The 15,579-nt window shown below is 42.7% G+C and overlaps 1 protein-coding gene across 2 annotated transcripts in view; it reads left to right on the plus strand.

Annotated features, from left to right (window-relative positions):
- Positions 1 to 10,233: 10,233 nt before the first annotated feature.
- Positions 10,234 to 15,579, plus strand: part of LOC139366857 (protein piccolo) — a 48,322-nt gene continuing 42,976 nt past the window's right edge. Inside the window, exons 1-2 of one of the 2 annotated variants that reach the window (XM_071104548.1) lie at positions 10,234 to 10,543; positions 10,727 to 10,770. In XM_071104548.1, coding sequence (XP_070960649.1) covers positions 10,520 to 10,543; positions 10,727 to 10,770 — 68 coding nt within the window. In that variant the 5' untranslated portion in view covers positions 10,234 to 10,519. The remainder of the gene's footprint in view (positions 10,544 to 10,726; positions 10,771 to 15,579) is intronic. The other variant, XM_071104549.1, reaches the window with a different exon arrangement.

The following is a 15,579-nucleotide window of genomic DNA, read 5'->3' on the forward strand; positions in this document are numbered from 1 at the left end:
TTGGATCATAATAGTTTGTTGGTGATGTGGACACCAAGGAACTTGAAGCTCTCCACCTGCTCCACTACAGCCCCATCGATGAGAATGGGGGCGTGCTCGGTCCTCCTTTTCCTATCGTCCACAATCATCTCTTTTGTCTTGATCACATTGAAGGAGAGGTTGTTGTTCTGGCACCACACGGCCAAGTCTCTGAAATCCTCCTTATAGGCTGTCTCGTCAAGTGATGAAAGAATCCGTTCAAAACACTACGATGCGATCTGTGCGTCCTGAGTCTCTTATTTCACAATACCAGTTCTTTCACAATAACCCCCCCCCCCCTTGTCAGATGTTTTTTGTTTAGTATAAAATTAACTCATTGTCTCTCTGGGCTGTGAATCGATAATGGTAGGTCACAGGCCGACAAAATAACATATCCTTATCATCTGTGGAGTCTTCGCTTCCACCACATATCAACGTTGTTCAAGATTGATAAAGTTTTAGCTTCTCGTGGGTGTCCTTTTACGACTGTATGCCCATATATGGTACTAAGTCGCACCAAACATTTTATGATATGGCTGGAAAGCCAAGATCCCCATCTTTCAGGAGACACCCTGTATTTACGGAGAGGGGCTACTGTTCTCATTTTAGATGACATTGAATAAAACATTGATTGAAGGTCCCCTATTTAGGTGACCCTACATTTAAGAGGTTAATCACAAGACTCTAATATGTCTGTAGGCTACCAATGTTTTTATCAACTTCCAAATAGACCTTTTGAGCTAACATTGTTTTACAAAGCATGAGAGTATCGGCTATCTCCGGCAATGAGGTGAGCGTCATTGTGTGAGTCAGTGAAAGTGGAAAGCTTTTCTAGGACTACAATTTCCTCCTTTTATAGTACAGTATGTGTCTCTACACACCTAGGCCGAGGCTGATGGATTGAAGACAAGGTCGTTTTTACAGATCTCAGATTCACAGTCTGTCAAGTGTCAAAGTAGCCTGTCATTTCGAGCATTTGTGTGGCATAAAAAAATATTCTGCTATAGATTCCACACATGAAATGTGTTTATAAAAGGCCAAATTCTTCCCAGACCAAAGAAAAATTTTCCCCATGTGTGCAAGAGCAGTAAGCACCTCTAATCTATTGCTCTATGCCACAATGCAAATGCGATGATATGCATGCACTGCTTTATTCTGAAGGTGATTCAATTTCTTTATTTGTTTTGGCACCTCAAAGCCCTCCAGGTCACTCCCTTCTCACACTCACTTTTTGTTCTGGCACCTCCTGATTTACAATTTAAGCACTGCTTTACACTTTACAACATGCTCGCTCATAGCTATGTATGTGAATTAATGTGTACTGACTGTTTTGAACTGTTAACAAACCTCCAGACGAGCTTCAATGCCATACAACTCTCATTCCGTGGCCTCCAACTGCTCTTAAATCCAAGTAAAACTAAATGCATGCTCTTCAACAGATTGCTGCCTGCACCTGCCCGCCCGTCCAGCATTACTACTCTGGACAGTTCTGACTTAGAATATGTGGACAACTACAAATACCTAGGTGTCTGGTTTGACTGTAAAATCTCCTTCCAGACTCACGTTAAGCATTTCGAATCCAAAATGAAATCTAGAATCGGCTTCCTATTTCGCAACAAAGCATCCTTCACTCATGCTGCCAAACATACCCTCGTAAAACTGACCATCCAACCGACATTCGACTTTGGCAATGTCATTTACAAAATAGACCCCAACACTCTACTCAACAAATTGGATGCAGTCTATCACAGTGCCATCCGTTTTGTCACAAAAGCCCCATATACTGCCCACCACTGCGATCTGTACGCCCTCGTTGGCCGGCCCTCGCTTCACACTCGTTGCCAAACCCACTGGCTCCCGGTCATCTACAAGTCTCTGCTAGGTAAAGCCCCGCCTTATCTCAGCTCAATGGTCACCATAGCAGCACCCACCCGTAGCACGCGCTCCAGCAGGTATATCTCAATGGTCATCCCCAAAGCCAATTCTTACTTTGGCCTCCTTTCCTTCCAGTTCTCTGCTGCCAATGAATGGAACGAACTGCAAAAATCACTGAAGCTGGAGACTCATATCTCCCTCACTAGCTTTAAGCACCAGCTGTCAGAGCAGCTCAGAGATCACTGCACCTGTACATAGCCCATCCAACTACCTCATCCCTATACTGTATTTATTTATCCCTATACTGTATTTATTTATCCCTATACTGTATTTATTTATCCCTATACTGTATTTATTTATCCCTATACTGTATTTATTTATCCCTATACTGTATTTATTTATCCCTATACTGTATTTATTTATCCCTATACTATATTTATTTATTTTGCTCCTTTGCAAACCCCAGTATCTCTACTTGCACATTCATCTTCTGCACATCTATCACTTCAGTGTTTAATTACTATATTGTAATTTATGGCCTATTATTGCCTTACCTCCCTAATCTTACTTCATTTGCACTCACTGTATAGACTTTTATTTTATTTTCTCTACTGTATTATTGACTATGTAGGGTTAATTCCATGTGTTACTCTGTGTTATGTGTCGAACTGCTATGCTTTATCTTGGCCAGGTCACAGTTGCAAATGAGAACTTGTTCTCAACTGGCCTAGCTGGTTAAATCAAATTTTAAAAAATTGATGTTTTTTTGTTTGTTGCTAACATCATCTTTTTGGCAGTTAACTCTGATTGAACTACCCGTATGTATCTTATCCGGTTTCGGCATGAGAAAATTTGTAAAAATTCCTGCAAGATGCTGTGAGAATTTGCACCTTCGCGGATACGTAGCCTCAGAAAAAAAAGATCCGGTACCGGATTAGGAGACACTCCCTAAAGGATGAAATTCTCTCCAGGAATTGTCTAGCCCAACATACTGCAGGACCAGCTGTTGCCCTGAAGCCTCTCCCTCTCAGTTCCCATTACTACAGATGGGTGGGTCACAGTCTGCAGGAGTCACATTTCAGAACTTTTGATTTCCTGAACTCTCTCAGGTTGGCGTCAGACAATGGCAGATATAGACAGACAGGCAAACAGGCAGACAAACAGACTGACGAAGACAGACAGGCAGGCAGAGAGGTAAAATAACAGGTGAACTACTGGAGAGATGAAGAGAAGTTTGGATATAGTGTTGATGTTGTACTTTACTGTCTGAGGGGTTTAGATTTGGAGTGGTTGTCTGGTCAGAGGAGAGAGAAGAGAAGAGAGGAGGAGAAGAGAGTTCTGTGTCATTTGAGATGAAGAATGTGTTAAGAGTGAAGAGGACCATTCGCCCTTCATAGGACACACTCAAGGCCAAAGCACCAGGCAAGATACTTGCTGATTAACTTAAAATAGTTGGATAGGTAGACAATTATTTTTCTTGTTTTCAAATGTATGTTGTCTGTGTGTGTCCTGTGTCCAGGTGACATGTAGGAAATTAACCAGGGAGTGAAAAATATATGAAATCCAAACATGCTCTAAATGAGGTCCCTGGTCCTGGAGAGTTGTAGGGTTGGGGTTAATCTAAACATGCTCTAAATGAGGTCCCTGGTCCTGGAGAGGTCCCTGGTCCTGGAGAGTTACAGGGTTGGGGTTCATCTAAACATGTTCTAAATGAGGTCCCTGGTCCTGGAGAGTTACAGGGTTGGGGTTCATCTAAACATGCTCTAAAGGAGGCCCCTGGTCCTGGAGAGTTACAGGGTTGGGGTTCATCTAAAGATGCTCTAAAGGAGGCCCCTGGTCCTGTAGAGTTACAGGGTTGGGGTTCATCTAAACATGCTCTAAATGAGGTCCCTGGTCCTGGAGAGTTACAGGGTTGGGGTTCATCTAAAGATGCTCTAAATGAGGTCCCTGGTCCTGGAGAGTTACAGGGTTGGGTTTAGTTAGAACATCATGATTGGATTGACATAATTGGAGACAATGGATTACTACATTCCTGATACACCATCCCCCCCACACTCACACAGCTATTATATTATTTTTGTGTATGTGTGTGTCTGTGCGTGCGTGCCTGTGTACATGTGTATACGTGTGGTGTGGGTGTATTGATGGTATTCTCTAGAAGAGGAACCAGTCTGATATCCTTCAGTGAGGAACACTCCTATGGTTGATGGAACTGAATTGAGTAGGAATACTGTTTGCCTGAAGATAGAGAGAGGACGGCTGACAGATGTAAAAATACAAAAATACAAACATACATATCATGTAAGCACGTAATTACAGACCGACACGTAATTACAGACCGGCACGTAATTACAGACCGGCACGTAATTACAGACCGGCACGTAATTACAGACCGGCACGTAATTACAGACCGGCACGTAATTACAGACCGACACGTAATTACAGACCGACACGTAATTACAGACCGGCACATAATTACAGACCGGCACGTAATTACAGACCGGCACGTAATTACAGACAGGCACGTAATTACAGACCGACACGTAATTACAGACCGGCACGTAATTACAGACCGGCACGTAATTACAGACCGACACGTAATTACAGACCGACACGTAATTACAGACCGGCACGTAATTACAGACCGACACGTAATTACAGACCGACACGTAATTACAGACCGACACGTAATTACAGACCGGCACGTAATTACAGACCGGCACGTAATTACAGACCGACACGTAATTACAGACAGGCACGTAATTACAGACCGACACGTAATTACAGACAGGCACGTAAATACAGACCGGCACGTAATTACAGACCGACACGTAATTACAGACCGGCACGTAATTACAGACCGGCACGTAATTACAGACCGGCACGTAATTACAGACCGACACGTAATTACAGACAGGCACGTAATTACAGACCAACACGTAATTACAGACAGGCACGTAGTTACAGACCGGCACATAATTACAGACCGACACGTAATTACAGACCGACCGTCACGTAATTACAGACCGGCACGTAATTACAGACCGACACGTAATTACAGACAGGCACGTAATTACAGACCGGCGCGTAATTACAGACCGACATGTAATTACAGACCGACACGTAATTACAGACCGACACGTAATTACAGACCGACACGTAATTACAGACCGACACGTAATTACAGACAGGCACGTAATTACAGACCGGCACGTAATTACAGACCGGCACGTAATTACAGACCGTCGCGTAATTACAGACCGGCGCGTAATTACAGACCGTCACGTAATTACAGACCGACACGTAATTATAGACCGACACATAATTACAAACAGAAACCCAAAAGGAAAGACAAGCAAATGGAAACAGACTCGTAATTACAAACAGACTCGTAATTACAAACAGACTCGTAATTACAAAGAGACTCGTAATTACAAACAGACCCGTAATTACAAACAGACTCGTAATTACAAACAGACTCGTAATTACAAACAGATTCGTAATTACAAACAGACTCGTAATTACAAACAGACTCGTAAATGGACACAGACTTGTAAATGGACACAGACTCGTAAATGGACACAGACTTGTAAATGGACACACTCGTAAATGGACACAGACTTGTAAATGGACACAGACTCGTAAATGGACACAGACTCGTAAATGGACACAGACTCGTAAATGGACACAGACTTGTAAATGGACACAGACTCGTAAATGGACACAGACTCGTAAATGGACACACACAACTGGCCTGAAGTGTTGAAGGTGTGTAGGAGTGTAACACAATCTTCTCAGTCCTGCCCTGCCCTGCAGTGGGCCCACACAAATCTGTAGATATTGTGTGCGTGTGTATACAAAGAGCATTAGATAATCATATTGCTTCACACATTAGGGGCTTTTGCACAAAACAAGAAAACATACTACACAGACACACAATCTTGTATAACTAACCTTGTGGGGGGGACACAATTCAGTCCCATTCAAAATCCTGTTTTCACTAACCCCCAAACCTAAACCTAACCCGTACCGGTACTCTAACCCTTACCCTTAACCCAAAAACCTAACCTTAACCCTAATCCTGAACCTAACCCTAGCTCCTAATCCTAACCCTTAACGTAATTCTACGAATAGTTAAACACATCCATGTGACGTGATAAGGTTGGACCCAGGTGCAGAGAAGAAACCAGACAAGGAATCAGTGGTTAAGGATGAACATAATACTTTACTGAGAAACGGTAGCCACAGGATCACAGTACACTTGAAAAAACAAACACTAAGTCTCAAACGCACTCAGGAAACAAACGCACACAGTAAGCAATTCAAAGCTTCTGCAAAGGACCATAGAAAACAAACCTCTTAACAGGGATACAATCATGAAATCATATGACAAACCTGAGTCCAAAAAAAGTCTCTAAGGCGGTTTCTGCCGCCCTCTGGTGCCAGGAGGAACCCCCCCGCCTCTAGGAGCAGCTCCAGCCGAAGAGCCGTGACGACCACCACGTAGTTGAAGTCTCTACCAAGACCCAGGGTGTCCTGGGCAGGCACCCACGTCCGCTCCTCGGGACCGTAGTCCGTAGTCCTCACGTCGGGTGGATCCCTCAAGCCGAGGAGGCTGAGGAGCAGGTGTAGGGGGAGAGAATGGTCTGGTTCTTACCAGCTTGAGAAGGGAAACGAGGACAGACAGACCCTCATGGACCTGGGAAGCTGGAAAACGATAGGTGACCGAGTTGATGCGACTCAGGATCTTGTATGGTCCTATGTAGCGAGGGCTAGCTTCTTTGAGTCCACTTTTAAGTGAAGATCACGGGTGGACAGCCACACCTGTTGACCCGGTTGGAAGAGCCAAAGAGGTCTTCGGTGCCAGTTTGCCTGATGTTGGTGTCGGGCAGAGGAGTGGAGCAAGGAGGATCACGCTCTGATCCAGGTGCGGCGACATTGTTGAACTAAATACACAGTGGCCACTAGGGGTGTTAGATGACTGGAAGACTGTCTATCTCCCTGATTCTCACCAGATCGTAAACATTGCAGATGTCCAGTTTAGTGAAGAATTGGGCCCCTTGGACCAACTCCAATGCGGAGCACATCAGAGTTAGGGGGTAATGACTCATGATCGTAGTTTGGTTCATCCCTCTGTAGTCGACGCAGGCCCCCAGCCTTCTTACCCTGCACCAGCAGGGGATGTAGAGGGGCAAATTAAACCTGCCTCCAGCAACTCCCGGATGTAATTGTCGATGACTGCTGCTTCAGGGGTCGAGAGGAAGTACAGACGAACCCGAGGAGTTGTAGCGACAGGTAGGAGTTCTATGTCACAGTCGTTAGGACGATGAGGGGGAAGAGTGTCTTGCTGCCTCTTACTGAAGTCCTCCCGGAGGTCAAAGTATTTGGGAGGGAGAGCAGAAAAGTTTTGGTCTTCAAGGGATGCAGGACAACATGGCAAGGCTCTTGGTGGGAATCTTAGACATTTAGTCCAGCAGTCCTTACCCAAGTCTAGTTGGTGTCCCATAAACCAGGAAACTAGTGGGTTATATAGCGCTAGCCAGGGGTACCCTAGGATAAGAGGGTTCTCTGGAGCAGTGATCAACAGAAAACTAAGAGTCTCAGAGTGGTTCATCCCAACCTGCAGTAGAATGGGCTTGGTCTGATATTCCACCTGACAGGAGCCAATGGGGGATCCATGGAGGGCTTGAATATGCGAGGGATAGAACATTTTCATGCAGGGCATCTGTAACTCTCTGGCGAAGTCAATGTAGTAGGCGCCGGAGTCCACAAAAGCTTGAATCTGGTGCTGACGGTTGTCCCAGTGGAGTGTTGCGGGTAGTAACAGACAGTGAATGGGTATCCGGGAGGAACTGCACAGCTTGTCATGGTCTCTCCCTGTCCTGGCATGCCCTGACGTTTCTCGTCAGCTCTGGGCAGGTAGCATGGAGATGACCAAGACCTCCGCCATAGAGGCAGCAGCCATCAAATATTCACCTTTCATGCTCCTGTGGGCTCAGACGTGTGTGACCCAGCTGCATGTGATCCTCCATGCTGGGCTCGGTGGGATTGGGGTGCTCAGGAAACCGGAATTCTGGAGTGGTGTCAAAAGGGCGCTGTCTCACCCATTCCCGGATGCGGCTGTCAATCCTGATTGCCAGCGTTATCAGGGACTCGAGGTCCTCTCCCAGTTCCTGAGCGGCCAGTTCATCTTTGAGTTAGACAGACCCTGGTGGAAAGCGGTAACCAGTGGCTCCATATTCCAATCCCTCTCGGTGGCGAGGGTGAGGAACTCAATGGCGAAGTCAGCCACTGGTCTGGCCCGTAGGCGGAGGTTGAACAGTCCCTTCTCGCCCGCCGACTGGGTGGTCGAAGACTCGTCGCATTGAAGGTAGGAGGCTACTGGATCTGCAAGATGGTGGCTGCTGTTCCCACACCGCCGTTACCCACGCTAGGGCCTTGCCCGAGAGTAATGAGATTATGTAGGTGATCAAGGCATGATTGGTGTGGTACGAGGAAGACAGTAGCGCGAACACCAGAGAACACTGAGTGAGGAACCCTTGCATCCTCCCAGGTAGCCTTCGTGCAGCTCGGAAGCTGGGATCTTGTGATCCTGGTGCAGGTTCCCTGGAGGAACCATGATGACATTCATAGCACTGGGCGATGAGACCTGGGCATTGGCTCCTCCTTGGTTAGGGTCGTGTTGTAGTTGGAGGGACTCGGCAAGTGCCCGAATGGTCCTGGAGATTTGGAAGAGCTGGATTTGCTACAGTCCTATCAGTGCTCCTTGGTGGGCTACCACATTCTGGATCTGGGTGATCTCTACTGGGTCCACGTTGTGGCAGAAACTTGCTGTGATGTGGTAAGGTTGGACCCAGGTGCAGAGAAGAGACCAGACAAGGAATCAGTGGTTAACCTAATAATGTAAGAAATAACACACAAAAAAAAATACTGCAAAGTTGCTTAGGAGCTGAAAGCAGAGCTGCCATGTCTGTCGGTGCCATCTTTAATGTGTTGTGAAATCTGTTGTGAATGTATTGTAATGTTTTTTTAAATTGTAGAACTGCCGTATTAGCCACTCCTTTCGCCCCATCTCTTTCAACCATAGTTTTTCAATTCCTCACCAAGTCTTTTAAATGTTCTGTCAGTTTCTTAAAAGGTGCATGTTTATCAATAATTGCATAATAATAAATTCATCAAGTTTAGCGTCTGGAGGCTCCTTATTAATCACATCAGACCAACATTTTTTTTAAAGATCATCCACAAACAGAAAATTATTTTAGAGGCATTGAAGGAAATCTGCACTCACAGGGCCCCTGAGCCTGTAGGGAGGTGACTTGAATAGGTATGTGACTGAAGGAGTATGATGGTTTTATTTGTATGTATCAAAAAAATAGTGATATTTTTGTCTTTTGAATTTAGGTTTTTCCCCCTTTCGTATATTGGATATTTTTTTCTATAGTTTACAACCCATACAGTAGGTGGCGGCCTACATCTTTAATAATTGTTTGCGGACGTCAATAATACCATAGAAGAAGCAGAAGACGGATGGATGATATCAGAGATATTAGAAAAGGAAGAGAAAAGAATAACAGCAAGCTTTAATAGATTAGCAAAAATGTTAAACTAAATGTCAGGGTATGAGTCAAAATATCCCTGACTATTTTCCTCGAAAGTACATGTCACGAATTCAAAGCTATACGATATTACAGAAAACACGTTCATTATCATTTTTTATGTATTTTTTTTATTAATAACAAATCAATACATAAAAGCACATGAGGGAACACAAGCATACATAGATTACAAACAATAGACAATCGAGCTAGGGGGTACAATATCACATTACAATTACACAAGGACCTTAAGGGACATGCATATACTTACAATTCTAACAGCTTTTTTGTTAGCATAGCATTTAACCGTCTTAAAATACAGTTAAATTTATTTTTGTAGGGTACGAAAATGTGGTTTTCTGTTTGTAAATTTACATTTGTATATGAAATTTGGCCAAAAGAATAATGAAATTAATTACATAATTATTCCGCTTATTTCTATTGTATGTAAAGAATCCAAACAGTACGTCTCTCCACAATAGTGGAACATCTTCATAAATGTGTTCAATTATAAACCTATTGATGTCTTGCCACAGTTTTCTTACATGCATACAATGCCAAAAAATATCAAAAACACGTTCATTATCTCACAACTTGGAAAATATTTGTAACGTTGTACTTATTGATGACGTAATTCATGTTGTTTTTTTAGCTGACACCCATTCGCTCATTGAAGGAGTGATCGCCCTGTCCCGGAATGCACCGCGTATCTTGACGCATGGGCAAGTGGGTAATGTGTTTTAGTAGAATGCAATGCAGTTTCCGGGACTACAGAGGCAGTGTTTGAAGTTTACGCGGGCAAATCTTTTTTTGTGTCAACAACGTCTTCGGCCTTGTAAACATCGATATATATTTTTCACGAAATAAGGATACGTGTATATGTTAACTTGATGGCAAGTTTAGTTTCAGCGTGCAAATAAAACACTCATTTTTCACTAACTGGGAGAAATGGCGGTCGGGCTGTACTATGCTAGCTAGACCGATTTATTATCACGCTAACGGGCTAAATACATTTGGCTACACGGACAGAAATGGACTCCAAATACCCAAATCTGGTAGATATTTATTTTCGCTAAGTAATGACAAGCTACATTTGGCTAGCAAACTAACATTACAGAAAAAATTGCCATATGCACTGAAAAACTAGCTAACGTAAATTACTTTAGTTAGCTAACTTGCTAACAACGTTAACTATCCCAGCTGATAATCATGACTACAAAATGTCAATCTCTTCACAGACGAGACCTCAGAAGAAGCGCCGGTACTTCTCCATTAAAACGAGGTAAGAAACTATTCTAGGTAACTAGGTATAGAGAAATGGTAATGGCGTATTTTTGTAGGTATTAACTCTGCCTTGGTTCGTTCGTTGGACAAAGCCTATGAGGAAAATGTGTTTTTGGAAAAACGCCGAAAATAAGGTCTGTCAAGTTGTTATACGTTTGGTTCTATGAATCTTAAATCAGATAAATTATAAACTCAAAGTTACGTTATGTAATAATTAAACAAATCAAAGGCTTCGTAATCCAAAGGTAATGTTAACTGTGCGATCATAGCAGTCAGAATAACACGTATAAAATGTCCTAAATTTGTGTTAATTTGGAGGCGAAAGAAACACACCTGTTTAGGGGAGGTGATGGCTAGCGGAGTAGACTACTTGAAAAAGGAGAACTGCACACTAGGAGCTCAGATGCAATAATTTAATAACCTAATAACCAACGTTTTTGACAGACAAGCTGTCTTCATCAGGGTATGATGACAAACTCTACCCATCACTAGTTTTTATAGTGTCAAAACAAACAGAAGTGTCTAATCATGGTGGGATGTGGCCTGATATCATTGGTTAATTCTCAGATATAAGAAGAACATACAAACACATGAATGGATAGCATACGATAATAGATACAATTTGGATACATAGGCCTGCAAACATTTACAATGAATAGCAAAATCACAATAATCACAAGAATGGCTTCAGGTCAAAGTCTACATTGAGACCGACGGGAGCAAGGATCTTTAAATTAAAGATCCAGACAGCCTCTTGTTTTAACAATAAATTGTCGAGGTCAACCCCCTCTCCTAGGGAGGGTGACATGTTCGATGCTGATATAACGTAGGGACGAAATCGAGTGGTTCGCTTCCAAAAAGTGGGCCGCAACTAAATCGTGTTTTTGCACCTAATGGTGCATCCCTTGATGTTATGCAAAGAGGCACTGAGTTTGGAGGTAGGCCTTGAAATACATCCACAGGAACACCTCCAGTTGACTCAAATAATGTCAATTAACCTATCAGAAGCTTCTAAAGCCATGACATCATTTTCTGGAGTTTTCCAATGTGTTTAAAGGCACAGTCAACTGTATGTTAACTTCTGACCCACTGGAATTGTGATACTGTGAATTATAAGTGAAATAATCTGTCTGTAAACAATTGTTGGAAAAATTACTTGTCATGCACAAAGTAGATGTCCTAACCGACTTTCCAAAACTATAGTTTGTTATTAACAAGAAATTTGTGGAGTGGTTGAACAATGAGTTTTAATGACTCCTACCTAAGTGTATTTAAACTTCTGACTTCAACTGTACATCCACAGAGCGATTAACAAATTTGTTTGTCAAATTAACTAGTTGTCTTGAAGTTATATAACAACATTCCTTCTTTGTTTTGTATTATTTAGTCCAAATGTGGCATGATTCCATTATTTGTATCACTTTCATAGGGACTTTAACCTTGAAGGTGAACTGCAAATTCCACTATTTTGACTCATCCTTATTTTGGCTAGCTTCACATAAGCCTAGCTAGTCTCTTTTAGAATCTAAGCGTGAAATACTTACTCTCGTCTCTAACATGTAGGCTCAGCAGTCCAGAACAGTCCTATTACAAGTCAGTGTTGAACAAAAATAATGTCTTTATTTACTTTACTATGTACACAGAGTACCAGTACAGAGTCAATGTTACAGGGGTATGTGTTATTTGAGGTAGATACAATACCAATTAAAAGTTTGGACACACCTACTCATTCAAGGGATTTTCTTTCTTTTTACTATTTTCTACATTGTAGAATAATAGTGAAGACATCAATACTATCAAGTTACACATATGGAATCATGTAGTAACCAAAAAAAGTGTTAAACAAATCAAAATATAGCAAAATTAGCCACCCTTTGCCTTGACAGCTTTGCACATGCTTGGCATTCTCTCAACCAGCTTCACCTGTAATGCTTTTCCAACAGTCTTAAAGGAGTTCCCACATATGCTGAGCACTTGTTGGCTGCTTTTCCTTCACTTTGCGGTCCAACTCATCCCAAACCATCTCAGTTGGGTTGAAGTCAGGTTATTGTGGAGGCCAGGTCATCTGATGCACTCCACCACTCTCCTTCTTGGTCAAGTAGCCCTTACACAGCCTGGAGGTGTGTTGGGTCACTGTCCTGTTGAAAAAACAAATGATACTCCCACTAAATGTGAACCAGATGTGATGGTGTATTGTTGCAGAGTGCTGTGTTAGCCATGCTGGTTAAGTGCCTTGAATTCTAAATAAATCACTGACAGTGTCACCAGCAAAGCACCATCACACCTCCTCCATGTGTCATGGTAGGAACTACGTGCAGAGATCATCCGTTCACCTACACTACTTCTCACAAAGACATGGCGGTTGGAACCAAAAATATCACCGGTCTAAATGTCCAATGCTTGTGTTTCTTGGACCAAGTCTCTTCTTCTTATTGGTGTCCTTTAGTAGTGGTTTGCAGCAATTCGACCATGAAGGTTCTGATTCTCTTCTGAACAGTTGATGTTGAGATGCCTGTTACTTGAACTCTGAAGCATTTTATTTGGGCTGCAATTTCTGAGGCTGGTATCTCTACTGAACTCTGCAGTAGAGTTAACTCTGGGTCTTCCTTTTCTGTGGTGGTCCTCATGAAAGCCAGTTTATTCATCAGCGCTTGATGTTGATTTGTGACTGCACTTGAAGACATTTTAGCTGTTCTTGCCATTAATATGGACTTGTCTTTTACCAAATAGCGCTATCTTCTGTTTACCACCCCTACCTTGTCACCCCACAAATGTTTGGCTCAAAAGTATTAAGAAGGAAAGAAATTCCACAAATGAACTTTTAACACGGCACTCCTTTTGGTTGAAATGCATTCCCGGTGACAACCTCATGAAGTTGGTTGAGAGAATGCCAAGTGTGCAAAGCTGTCATCAAGGCAAAAGGTGGCGACTTGAAGAATCTCAAATATAAAATATCATTTTTTTTTGTTTAACACGTTTTTGATTGCTACATGATTCCATATGTGTTACTTCATAGTTTTGATGTCTTCACTATTCTACAACGTGAAAAATCGTACAAATAAAGAAAAACCCTTGAATGCGTAGGTGTCAACTTTTAACTGGTACTGTGTGTACATATAACTATGAATACATGTGTAGATGTGATGAGACAAAATACTCAGTGCAAAAGGGGGTCAAAGAAGATTGCTGAATAGCTAACTATTTAGCAGTCTTATGGTATGGGGTAGAAAGTGTTCAGGATCCTGTTGGTTTCAGATTTAGTGCATTGGTGTCGCTTGCCGTGCGTTGACAGAAAGAGTATGACTCGGGTGGCTGGAGTCTTTGACAATTTTTAGAGCCTTCTTTTGAAGTCCTGGATGGCTGTGAGCTCAGCCCCGGTGATGTACTGGGCCGTACACACTATACTTGGGTGGTATGCTATATACCAGGATATTTGGAAATTGAATGTTATATCTAAGAAATAGTTTTGTAGGTATTTTCTTAAAATGTAGCTAAGGTTTGTTACACAACTTGACAACACTGCCAGGTCACTGACGACCTCCCAATAGTCTGTCACTTTGTCGTCTGTGATAATGATAACTGTCATGTCGTCAGCAACCTTAATGATGATATTGGAGTTGTGCCCGCCATGCAGTCGTGGGAGAACAGGGAGTACAAGAGGGGACTAAGCACGCACCCCTGAGGGGCCCCCATGTTAAGGGTCCGCGTGTTGTTGCCTACCCTCACCACCTGGGGGTGGCCTGTCAGGAAGTCCAGGATCCAGTTGCAGGCGGAGGTGTTCAGTCTCAGGTTCCTAAGTTTAGTGAAGAGACTGGAGGGAAATATGGTGTTGAGCGCTAATCTCTAGTCAATGAGTAGCGTTCTCATGTAGGTGTTCCTTTTGGGCAGGTGGGGCAGTGTGGAGTGCAATAGAGATCGCATCATCTGTGGATCTTTTGGGGTAGTATTCGAGTGGATCTAGGGTTTCTGGGATTAAGGTGTTGATGTGAGCAATGACCAGCCTTTCAAAGCATTTCATGATAACAGATGTGAGTGCTACTTGGCGGTTAGTCATTTAGACAGGTTACCTTGGCGTTCTTGGGCACAAGGACGGTGGTGTTCTTGAGGTATTACAGACTCGGTCAGGGAGAAGTTGAAAATGTCAGTTAACTTCTCTAGGGTAGGGGGCAGCATTCTGAATTTTGGATGAAAAGCATGCCCAAATTAAACGGCCTGCTACTCAGGCCCAGAAGATATATGCATATAACTGGTAGATTTGGATAGAAAACACTCTAAAGTTTCCAAAACTGTTAAAATAGTGTCTGAGTATAACAGAACTGATTTAGCAGGCGAAAACCTGAGAAAAATCCATTCAGGACGTTTTTTTCCCTGTTTTTTTTCTTCTAGTTTTCTATTCAATGCCATTACAGTATCCATTGACTTAGGACTCAAATTGAAGTTCCTATGCCTTCCACTAGATGTCAGCAGTCTTTAGCAATTGTTTCTGGCTTGTATTCTTATAAATGAGGGAGTAAGACCAGTCTGAATGAGTGGACCCTGACATGTCACAGAGCTTTTTCATGCGCAATCCCTAGAGTTCATTTCTTGTTTACCTTTTATATTGACGACATTATTGTCCAGTATAAATATTATAGACCATTAAGGCTAAAAACAACCTGAGGCTTGAATATAAACATTGTTTGACATGTTTCTATGAACTTTACGGATACAATTTAGATTTGTTTGTCTGCCTGTTTTGGCTGCGTTTGAGCCTGTGGATTACTGAAGAAAACGCGCAAACGAAACTGAGGTTTTTGAATATAAAGAG

Source organism: Oncorhynchus clarkii, chromosome 15, assembly GCF_045791955.1.
Source record: "Oncorhynchus clarkii lewisi isolate Uvic-CL-2024 chromosome 15, UVic_Ocla_1.0, whole genome shotgun sequence".
In the NCBI taxonomy this organism is placed as follows: domain Eukaryota; kingdom Metazoa; phylum Chordata; class Actinopteri; order Salmoniformes; family Salmonidae; genus Oncorhynchus; species Oncorhynchus clarkii.